Source organism: Hemicordylus capensis, chromosome 1, assembly GCF_027244095.1.
Source record: "Hemicordylus capensis ecotype Gifberg chromosome 1, rHemCap1.1.pri, whole genome shotgun sequence".
Taxonomy (NCBI): domain Eukaryota; kingdom Metazoa; phylum Chordata; class Lepidosauria; order Squamata; family Cordylidae; genus Hemicordylus; species Hemicordylus capensis.
Genome location: NC_069657.1, coordinates 138,164,877 through 138,176,076, shown reverse-complemented (window position 1 = coordinate 138,176,076; position 11,200 = coordinate 138,164,877). Strand labels below are relative to the sequence as shown.

At 41.9% G+C, this 11,200-nt stretch overlaps 1 protein-coding gene across 1 annotated transcript; it reads left to right on the top strand.

Annotated features, from left to right (window-relative positions):
- Nucleotides 1-107: 107 nt before the first annotated feature.
- Nucleotides 108-10,590, top strand: PSMD13 (proteasome 26S subunit, non-ATPase 13). Its single transcript, XM_053279192.1, has 13 exons — nucleotides 108-353; nucleotides 1,909-1,987; nucleotides 3,579-3,613; nucleotides 3,699-3,754; nucleotides 5,055-5,098; nucleotides 5,260-5,346; nucleotides 6,042-6,213; nucleotides 6,911-6,990; nucleotides 7,170-7,295; nucleotides 8,074-8,136; nucleotides 8,819-8,899; nucleotides 9,199-9,315; nucleotides 9,780-10,590. Exons 1-13 carry the CDS (start codon nucleotides 259-261, stop codon nucleotides 9,873-9,875), a joined length of 1,131 nt encoding a protein of 376 aa, XP_053135167.1. The 5' UTR covers nucleotides 108-258; the 3' UTR covers nucleotides 9,876-10,590.
- The last annotated feature ends 610 nt before the right edge of the window (nucleotides 10,591-11,200 follow it).

Sequence of the window (11,200 nt, the reverse complement as noted above, 5' to 3'; positions counted from 1 at the left end):
CAGAGACGTCTCTAGGCCGTTGTTGCCATGGTGACCAGCGTGTCTTTGCCTTTTCTGTGCTCCGGCCCCCTCCCGCGGTTGAATTGTGATGAAGTGATGCTGCGCTATGCAGGGGCCATACGGTACCCGGCATGCCCCGCGCCGAGGGTTCCGGAAGTGAGTGTGCATTTCCGGCGGCAGAGTGGCCCGGCCTCCTGCTTCTGCTGCTCCCTGGAATAACCGCGCGTTGTTTCCAGCTGCCCCCTTCCCGGCCCTGCCATGAAGGACGTACCGGGCTTTCTACAGCAGAGCCAGAGCTCAGGGCCCGGCCAGGCCGCCGTGTGGCACCGCCTAGAGGAACTCTACAACAAGAAGTGAGTGGATGGGTGGGGGGTAGGGGGTGGCAAGTCAGTAGGTGGCGGCGGCGGGCGGGGGGAGTCGTATTTGGGAGCTGCTGAGCTGCGCTTCCCGTTTCCCCCCCCAAGTTGAATAAGTGCCTCAATCTGGAGATCTGTAAGGCGAGGTTTGGAGAATAGTTCTGGGATGTTTTGCTATTGAAATCCCCCCCCCGCACCTCATTATAGGTGAGTTTGGGATTTAGTCTTTGGTTCCCACATGTCTCCCCTCCTTCCCTGCACTCCGAGTCAAACTCTGTCAGCTCTGCTACTCCTGGAAAATATAAAATGCTTTTATGGGTTAATTTGCCCCAGAAGAAACTGATTGATGTAGTGTGTCTGGCTCTGAAGATGAATAGGTGGCCTTCACTACCTACCACTCAAGCCAAATATCATTTCCTTTTGACAAAACGGGGGTTTTCCGGTGGGCTTTGAGGTTCCCGACACCCTCCAATCAGATTCTGCACACTGGTTTCCAAAACCTGGATGGTATTGAGCAAGAGCTTGTTTTTTTTTAATGTACAGCACATGTTGTTTGGGTAAACACTGTACACAGATCTGAATGTATGTTGTGGCTTCTTGGCTGTTCTTTTTCTCATTCTGTACACCTATAGCCTGTCAGACTAGTGTCTGATGCTTTCAGCAGTCTGTTCAGTCCTTACCATAGCTCAGTAAGAAGTTTTTCTGTAAAGCTTATACCGAAGCTGACACTACCATTTGTTGATAACAATCTATTTGAAACCTAAATTTATCTGAAGACGTGATCTGCTTTTTAAAAAATATAAACTGCAATGTGTTGCTTCATTTGTTTCAGCATGACTTAAAATGTTAGGTTATGAACAGGACATCAGTATGCTCTGTGGTGATGCCTTAAAAGACATTACACTAGGCCATGAAGGAGTTGCTGTTTAACTGCAAAGTGACAAGATATTGGCTGTGTAAATTACTGTGCAATACCATGAATTGTTATTGTGAACGTGTGAAGCTTCCTTGTACTGAATCGGATCTTTGGCCTATCTAGACCAGTGTTGTCTACTCTTATTGGTAGCAGTTCTCAGTGGTTTCAGGCAGAAGTTTTTCATGCAAAAATTATATATATATTTAAAAACACCCTGGTTTCCTGAAGTCCTCTACAAGGATCCACTGTTTCTGTGAAGTGTTTCTAACAGGCTGCTTCGGTTCTACCTTTATTTTGTGTCCTGGCCTGGTGGTGGTTTTATTCAAACTAGGCTTCTAACTGCTCAAGCATACACTTAGAATAACTCTCAAACTCTTCTGTTGGTCCTTTGACAGATATAGGATTTGGATCCCGGTGAATACATAGAACTGTCAGGCTGACATCCAGACAAGGTTATTCACGTGAAGTTCCATTAAGTTAATTGGACAACATTTAGTCATGACTAAGTTGTCCCATTAATTTCAGTAGGACGAATCATGAGTAATTTCATCTGGCTGTCAACCTCAAACAGTTTTTGTATGTGTGAATTTGTCACTACTGGAATTCATCATTTATGTTGTGGTGGGTGTGTTACAGACTCTGGCACCAGCTGACTTTGCAGGTTCTGGACTTTGTGCAGGACCCCTGCTTTGCCCAAGGAGATGGGCTCATCAAGGTAAGTTTCCTAATTTAATAAATGTCGTAGCAGCTATGATGGTTGTCAGATTATATTTTGAACAATCTTGTTTGACCAATATGTTGGAATTGTCATAGGTTTTTGTTGTTGTTTTAAGTCTTAAGCTAGCAAGGCAACCCACCTCTTCAGTGTTGGAAATAAATGTGCATTCCTAGCCTACAGTGAATGCAAACATGCTGGTGATAAGACAACATAGGTAGTACTTCTATGTCACACATCACTTCCCAGGACTTTTTAGGCTTATACTCTATTTATTTGTCAGTTCTGCTCATTTCATTGTAACTTAATTTATGTGCATTTAGGATCACAGTTTTATTCCTAATCCATTGATTAAAGGGGGTTGTATTTTGTTTATATAATGTAATAGAGCTGCGCATTAGAACATCTGATGCCAGCCATTCCCGCTGTGGCCATCTCCATACAGTGCCAGTGGCTCTTCTACAGGAATGCGACCCATGGACCCATTGGGCTGGCATGTGTGGGCATCAGGGAACTGTAGTTCCTCTTAGCAGTACCCCATGGGATATCTGCATTGAGAGAAACTACAGTTCTCAGATGCCTGCACATGCCTTCCTAGCTAGGTCTGTGCGCTCCTGTTTCTGTAGAAGAAGATGTGATGGCCTCAGTGTGAGTGGCCCACTTTGTCTGGCATTGGAATGGGAGTGCTGCAGATTCATCAGCATCAGACGCTCTTATCAATAATGTTGGTGCTTTACATTGTTGATGTAAAATGACATATGCAACTACCACATCATATTCTTCAAGCTATATTTTTAATGTGGCTGAGACATAATAGTGGAAATAAGCAGATGGGAAAAGGTCTTCCGAGAGTTTGGAACCCTTAAATAGTGGTAATTCCTCTTCAGTCTGTGAAAAATATGAAAAATATCTTCAGACTTGAAATTCAGCTTTGATATATTTAGATAGTGTTCGTGTTCGTTCTCTCTATCTATAGCTATCTAAATAAATAAATGCAATTGAATTTTTGGATAATTAATAAGATATTGAGAAATAAATACCAATTTTTGTTCCTAACACAAACTCTGTATTCAAAAAGTGGTCTTAGAGCTACAGCTAGACAGATTACCTAAAATACACCAGTTAAGAGCATCTGTTCTTAACTGAGCATCTGTTAAGAGCAGTACTACAGGAGTTTGTTAGTACTGACAATATTGAATTGTTTGAGCACTTTCCTGTGACGGGGGGCTTAATATTCTTAATACTGGTTGTAGTGCAATTGCACATTCATATACATAGTATGCAGAATGAAGTATCATTGTAAGTGTCCCTTGCCACTCCTAAACTTTGGTGAGAAAAATGCATGAAAGGGTTATCTTTTAAGATTTGTAAGTCAAATCAGATGGTCTCTTCCTGTGCACTTCATTTTCTCAAAGTTTTGTTTGGTGCTATACTTCCTATGGTATTGATATCGCTGCCTTTTGAACAGTTCTACCAGGGCTGGTCAAAAATACTCTGACTGTAGAAAGCATTCCAGATGCGGAGATGATCAACTGGTTAATGACAATATATGTATGTTGCTAAAGTTAGCTTCTTTTTCTTTGATCTACAGCTTTATGAGAACTTTATCAGTGAATTTGAACACAGGTAAAGCTTCTTAAATACAGTAATTGTAAAATTAATGTAACTGAATATAGCTTCAGTTGTTTGTAATACCACCTCTTTCTTTCAGGGTGAATCCTTTGTCCCTTGTAGAAATAATTCTTCATGTAGTGCGGCAGATGACAGGTAAAACATCTTCTTCATCTCCTTTTAATTATCTTCTGGTACTAACTGGTACAGGATATAACTGGATGAGGTCAATTATAGTAACGTCTTTAGTAAAGCAGCAGAGCAGTTTGCATTCTTAGTCTTGGGAGCAGAAACTGGTACATTTGTAGCTTTTTATGGATATGCGGAATGTATTTAACCTTGACATATGTATATATACATTAAGTTCATCAGAAATATATTGATGTAGCAGTTGAGAGTTTTAACCTTAGGAAATGCAGAAGCTCCTGTACAGGGTGTTTGGGTATGTTTTCCCCTAGGACTGATCCTAGGGAGCAAATGGGAGCAGGTGTCAGGCTTGCATATTCCCTCCCCTCAATGCAGACGTAGATGAACTGCCTGTGTTTATTTGAATATGAGATCACTTCTGACTCTGGGGTGTTAAACCAGAAGGCACTTGAGACCAGAGGGCTGGGCAAACACTTGGCCATTTGCTTCTCTTAGCAATAGATGAAGGTAGTAAGCCTGAGGCCCTCAAGAACAATCCCAGGGGGGAAAGAACATTTAAACAGACCCTAAGTCCTAATGGCCAAACTACATGGCACATTAAGCATGTGATTAGAGCTGATATGATTGTTTCTTTGCCCCTTTAATTTAGGCTGAGGGGAGGGGCTGATCCAGATCAGCACACACACACCCCACAGCTTCTATTTAGGGGGGAAATGAGAACTGTTGTACTTTAATGTGCTTAACGTAATGAAGCTATTCCCACGATCACTGGAAAGCAGGCTAAGGGAGCTTATCCCGCTTCCCAGGGATCGTGGGAACCACCGGGCTCGCAGGCGAGTCCAGTGCTCCCAAGGCGGCTAGCCCGCCTAATTCCCCCTCCCCTTAAATGAGGTTAACAGAGTGAGCGCTCCGTTAACCTCATTTGGTTGCTTGTGTGTCGCTGTGATGTGTGGTGACACACGAGTAGACCCCCGATCGGGAGGCTGCAAGCAACCTCCCTGGCTTGGGGGTCTCTCCAGGATGTGTGGGGCATCCTGGAACTTCCGGGGGCAGTGCGGCCCCCAATCCCCGCAACCCCCGCTGGCTCTGTGATGAAGCCGACAGTCGTGTGGATGGCTGATCTGGCCGCCCAGGGCTGCCTTTTGATTGTCTGCAGGGAGAACGGGCTAAACTCACTCTCCCCACAGACCTGGAAGAAGCTCTTCTCACCGATCGTGAGAAGAGCTTCAATATGTAAAATGACCCCTTGTGATCTAATCAAATGAGATTATATGAACCATAATATGATTTCTTGCTTACACCTCTGCAGATCCTAATGTGGCCCTTACTTTTCTGGAAAAGACCCGAGAAAAGGTATGTGTAATATATTTGGTCCTTTCAAATGGAACTGGCTTTAGAGCACCTACTATGTTGGTCTTCATTCTCATTAAGACAGTGACCAGGGATAGAAATACAGTCACCCTCATAGTTGAAACAAACTGTTTTCTGATGTGTAACTTTCTTTGTGGCTGCAGGTGAAAAGCAGTGATGAAGCCGTAATTCTTTGTAAAACAGCCATTGGGGCTTTGAAATTAAATATTGGTGACTTACAAGTCACAAAGGTGAGACAATACTCATATTTCTATACTTCTATTAATGCAGTGTTGTCTGTTTCATCAGATGATTTCTTTACTTTTTATGGAATTCTTTTAGTATTTGTTCATCTTCTAGTGCTTGTGGGTGTCTGTTCCTAGTACTAAACTCTGTAAAAAAGAATAAACATCATCTAATTCTTGTGTTTGTCTTTGTGTTTTACTGGAAATACAATGTCATTCACAAGACCAAAAATGTGAGCTTTTCTGACAAGTGCATATTGCATATTAAATATGCAATAATGGTGCTTGTGCCTGTGGAAAACAATGTGATCAGTTCACTTCCGATAGCTGGAGATCACAGCTTTTTGATATGCTTAATTGATTCCTTTTGCCAGCATATATTTTTAACCCTTGGTATATCATAATCCAAGCAGTCATCACAATTGTCTTATATTTTATTTGCATTACTGAAGGGTACCTATGAGTTGTCCAATGCTAACGATGGATGTATCCCCCAATCCTTGAGATAATCTGATTAGCATCACCTTTGGAGTTGGGGATTCTTCTGCTCCACTTGAAATATTATTGCTAATTGTCTGTCTTGCTGTTAAAGTTCTGTAACTTTGCTCTGAGCAAGCATCACAAGAAAGGTGGTATGCAAATGTGCCTAAAATTCCTGGGGAGATTAATAGCTGGTATCCCCTCCGTTTTACTTTTTGTAGGAAACCATTGAGGAGGTTGAGGAGATGCTGAATAATCTTCCTGGTGTGACATCCGTTCACAGCCGTTTCTATGACCTCTCCAGCAAGTATTATCAGACAATCGGGAATCATGCCTCTTATTATAAGGATGCATTAAGGTTCTTGGGCTGTATAGATGTCAAGGATTTGCCAGGTAGTACTACTTTTTCTTTCCAAGTTGAACATGCTGCAACTGTTGCACTAATGGCAGGTTGTTTTGAATAGGGGTAAATGTAGATACAACATTTGAAATATTCCTCATTGTTATTGGAACTTCTGAGTCTCAGAGCACAGGTCTAGAAAAGGGAATTAAGTACTCTACTACTGTGAGAGATGTTTTGCTTAATCAGTAATATGGTGAGCTAGAATGCTGTAGAGGCGTGTGAGAGAGAGAGAGAGCTCTCATTGTGCAGAAGACTTGGCAATCTAAGGCTGTTTCTGAAGCCTCCTGAGATAGAGGTTATCTGAGTAAGACCTTTGTTCATAGGATAGGATGTTGGATGCCTTCACACATATCTATCTCTCTCCTGCCTCTTATGACAACAGTTGCTTCTTCCTTCATGCAGCCAACCACTCATCCCCAATTGTCATGACGTTCCCTTTCCTGTTAACTCATTGCTTGACAAATTAGATGAAAGTACCAAACTTAGCATTAGTATGTGCAGTAATACTTACATATGTACACTAATAACAGGAAATGTTAGTGTGTGTGCTGACTTTTGATATAAAATTATGTGACTGCCACTCAGTGGAATCTCTGCCAGCCATTAGAGGGCTGGGAAAGCCACAGATGTTAAAATGGGGGGAGGACTGTAGGATGGTTGCTTGAGCCTGATCATTCTTCTTTTCAGTGGCAGACCAGCAGGAGAGAGCCTTTACTTTAGGGCTGGCTGGACTCTTGGGTGAGGGAGTCTATAACTTTGGGGAACTGGTAAGTAGAACTTTATTGGTTAAAATGTTGGGGTAGAAACAACAAATGTTGTTTGTTGTTTCTCTATATAAACCGCTTTGGAAACATTTGCTGAAAAGCGGTATATAAATATTTGTTGTTGTAGTAGAGGAAGATGACTGATGTATGTCAATAACGTCCTGTCTCATTTATATCCTCAGCTTATGCACCCAGTTCTGGAGTCTTTGAGGAATACTGACAGACAATGGCTTATTGACACACTTTATGCCTTCAACAGTGGCAATGTGGAAAAATTCCAGGCTTTGAAATCAGCATGGGGCCAGCAGGTGGGTAACTTGACAGCACCAGGCAAGTAATGCATATGGCTCTACATGACTATATACAAGGACAAAGGAGTGGTTTTCTTGCCTTCTGTGCTTGTTATTCACTCAAATGTATCAATTCTATTATCCTGTTTGAATTATTGCAGCAGTCCACTAAAATTAGTTAAGTACAAATTCAAAGAGAGTGATTAAAGAACTCCCTGTAACAGAAGATTGAATGAAGCTAGTTGGATTCTTCTTGGTTATGCTAATTCAGGCCTGTATAACTTCTGATCAGACCGAACATAGCCCATCAAAGGTTCAGATTTCTTGCATTTGCTTCCTGCCTGGGATTACAAAAATTGAAGTTGTCAGACACCTGGCAGGCCATAGTATATGGCTGGTAGGCTGTATTCTGATTAACAGGTTATAAATAGTGCAAGTCTCTTCTAACTTTTGAATGGGGCTACCTAGTTACAGTGGATGTTACCTACATATCCTAAGTGGAGTAGGATATTTGCTAATAGTAGTCATTTCTGAAAACAATTAGCCTATTGAAATCCTTTTAACACTTCATCTTGACATTCCTGCCAAAGAAAAGACATTGACTTGATCGATCTGAAAGGTTATATTTAAATATACCTCTGAATGGTTTATAGTGTGCTCTAGGTTGTAGCTTCCTGTTACAGAAGCAAGACAAACAATCAGTGATTGTGTGACATGTATCTTAACAAGTCTGAAGAACTGAAAAAGCACAAAAGTGTTTTGCATAGCTAAAGTTCTGGACCTTCATGTTTTACAGCCAGATCTGGCTGCAAATGAATCTCTCCTCCTACAGAAGATCCAGCTGTTGTGCCTCATGGAGGTGAGTCTGTAACAGAAATAGCTATGCTGCTCCCACTTGTATAACGCTGTGTCCTTTTGACCCAAAGTATCTGTTTTGAATGGTGTCTGAGCATGTCTTTTCAGTCAGGTAGTAGATCATTTTAAGTATTTGGTCATCTGACATGATGTGACTTCTTTCTTTTGTATTGTATTAATACAAAGGGGAAAGGAAAAGGAGTGATCTCGATAATCACTTCATCAATATCTGTGGTGGTGTGATTTGTGAGGACAGCACGTTGCTGTCCTATCTTGTGAAGTAAAAGGAATAGCCATTCTCCGTAGTTCATTATAATGGAAACAACTGAACTGGTAGTCCCAAGTTTGAAAGCCTCAGTATGTGTAGAAAATACCATAGTATTTCAGAAGCATGTGGAGGGGCCATCATTCAGTGGTGGAGCACATACTTTGCTTGCAGAAGATGCCAGATTTAATCTCTAGCATCTCCAGGTAAGACAGAGCCTGAATCCCTGGGGAACTGCTGCCAGTCAGTGTGGTCTTACTCAGTTAGATGGACTAATGGTCTGACCTGGTCTAAGGCAGCTTCCTCTGTTCCTAAGCTCTTAGGCAAAGACAGGTATGGATGTAAAGTCAGGCTTTAGGTGGTTGCTTGAGAGTTTATATTCCTTCAAATTAGTTTTAACTCTAGTTTTACTTGGCTGCAGATGACCTTCACCCGACCAGCTAACCACAGGCAACTCACTTTTGAGGAGATTGCTAAAAGTGCCAAAGTCACTGTGAATGAGGTGAGTTACCATTGAAGCTAATGCATGAGGGAACAATATGCAGAAGCTCAATTGGACTTATTCACGCACTGATGAAAATCTTGGTGTGTGTGCACCTTTTCATTTTAAATTGTTAAACTTGGCTTCATTAATGTTTTTCAAAGTAGTATCTACACAGATCATTTTCTTGATCGCTTGCCCTTTGTGTTTTTTAACTATTTCATTTTGAGTTGTTAAAGTGCTCAGACTGCTGCATTACACAGTGACTTGCCTGGGAACAATTGAACCCAGTGAAAACTCTTCATTTTCTTTTCCTGCAGGTGGAGCTGCTGGTAATGAAAGCGCTTTCAGTGGGTTTGGTGAAGGGTAGTATTGATGAAGTGGACAAAAAGGTTCACATGACATGGGTTCAACCACGGGTGCTGGATTTACAACAGGTAATGTTGGCTGATGTTCTCTCCCCCACCCCCTCCAAGTTAGCATTGACTTTTAGGAAGAATTTCTGGGTGGAATTAGGGGAGACAGTTGATAGAATGTTATGTATCCATCACTCGGCATTTACGTATGTCTAGCCTTCAAAGCAAACGGAAATTATATACTTGTTGAATTAATGAACTGGCAGACTAATCAATGGCAGACTAATCAAGTTCATTAAGTTTGGTTCCCAGCACTTGCCTCAAACTTTGGCACCATATCTGTACAAAAGATTATTTGCTACCAAAACTAGATACTTTTGGGAGACCACCTGTTAACTTGTGGCTTTCAGAAAGAAAATTTCATAATGGCTGTTGGAGGAAATTTATTAATAAAGAATTGTTTTTACTCTTAGCTTTTATAGCCTTTATTCTGTCTTTTCTGATTGTGTCCCATTTCCTAAAGTGCTTGTGGATTTCTTTCCTAGATAAAGGGCATGAAAGATCGCCTGGAATTCTGGTGTACAGATGTGAAGAGCATGGAGATGTTGGTGGAGCACCAAGCCCATGATATCCTAACATAGAGGACCTTGTACTGGCTGAGGAAATATCTTGTACTGTTGCTGCAACTGGCAGTGCCCTGACCACTGACTCTGTACTGAATTCTATTAAAAGGGGGGCTAGGGGAGGAGGGGAAGAACTACTTTTCTGATGCTTGTACAGAGGACTAAGTGGCCTTTGCTATGTAACCCTTTGGTGCTTGGTGTCAGGAATTCCCTCTGATGCATTTGCATTTAATTAGTGCTCACCGTGGGAGCTCCCATCCTGCTGTCACCAAAGGTGGGGGAGGGGGGATAAGGGCTCCATAATGGTGGATTAATCGGTCTTGGTGTGAGGCTGTTGCACGGGAAGATGCTAGGGGGCTATGTACTAAAGGGATGGAGGTCACTAGCTCAGTTGTGGGGTGGCAGCAAATTTCCACTTTGCACTTGGTGTGCAAGAAGGAGGGGTCACCTTCAAACATTGTTAGGCATTCCTGATGGTCATGGGGGGAGAGCATGACCTTCTCCCTGCCAGCCTAAAGGCAGCATAACTGAGAACAACTAACTCTTTCCCCTAGCCGCCCATTTTTCAGTAGAGGAAGCTGCTCAGTCCCATCAATGAGTTTTCCAAGAATAAAATCATAAACTTAGTGGATTTGTTTTTATATTCTCCTTGGGTTTGCTCTTGTCTTTTATGAACATTTTATCCTGAAGTGTGATGCAGTCAATAACTGCTGGAATAAACTTCTCTGCCTTCCCTCCTGTGCAGTTCTGTTGGTGTGCTTTTCCGCTGAATGTTGGATTGAGCAGCAATCCTAAATCCAAAACCAAGGTTACTGTAGTGATTTGTACTCTTCAGAGATCAAAAGTTTTTTTAAAAAATATATTGCTGATCACATGTTTATGGAAGATATTATTCCTTGTATTTGAAGTTGCCTTACATCAAGTCAGATCATTGGTCCATCTAGCTCACACTGTCTACAGTGACTGGCAGCAGCTCTCCAAGGTTTCAGGCAAGGATGGAGATGCTGGAGATTCTGTCAGGGATTGGACTTCGGACCTTCTGCATGCAAGCATATGCTCGACCATTCAGCTATGCCCCCTCCCCTTCTTTCAGTCTCACCTTACAGCACTAATGGATTATTCGGGACTTGATCATGGAAAGGATTATACACTGCAGTTTTCAAATTTATCCATGCAGGGCTGTATCTTCTACATGCTGCATTCTTAAAATCATTTCAGAATTTGCTACTTACTAATTAACAATACAGTGATCTTGAAAAAATATATTGCAGGATGAAAACTAGGGACAGGATGCATCTTAAATTAGTCATGTCTAAGTCCCATTGAATTTAATGGGACTAAGC

Coding starts and splice junctions, on each gene's coding strand:
- PSMD13 (XM_053279192.1), top strand. CDS start 259: ATGAAGGACGTACCGGGCTTTCTACAGCAGAGCCAGAGCTCAGGGCCC. Junction 6,991..7,169: donor TCTATAACTTTGGGGAACTG/GTAAGTAGAACT, acceptor TTATATCCTCAG/CTTATGCACCCAGTTCTGGA. Junction 7,296..8,073: donor AATCAGCATGGGGCCAGCAG/GTGGGTAACTTG, acceptor CATGTTTTACAG/CCAGATCTGGCTGCAAATGA.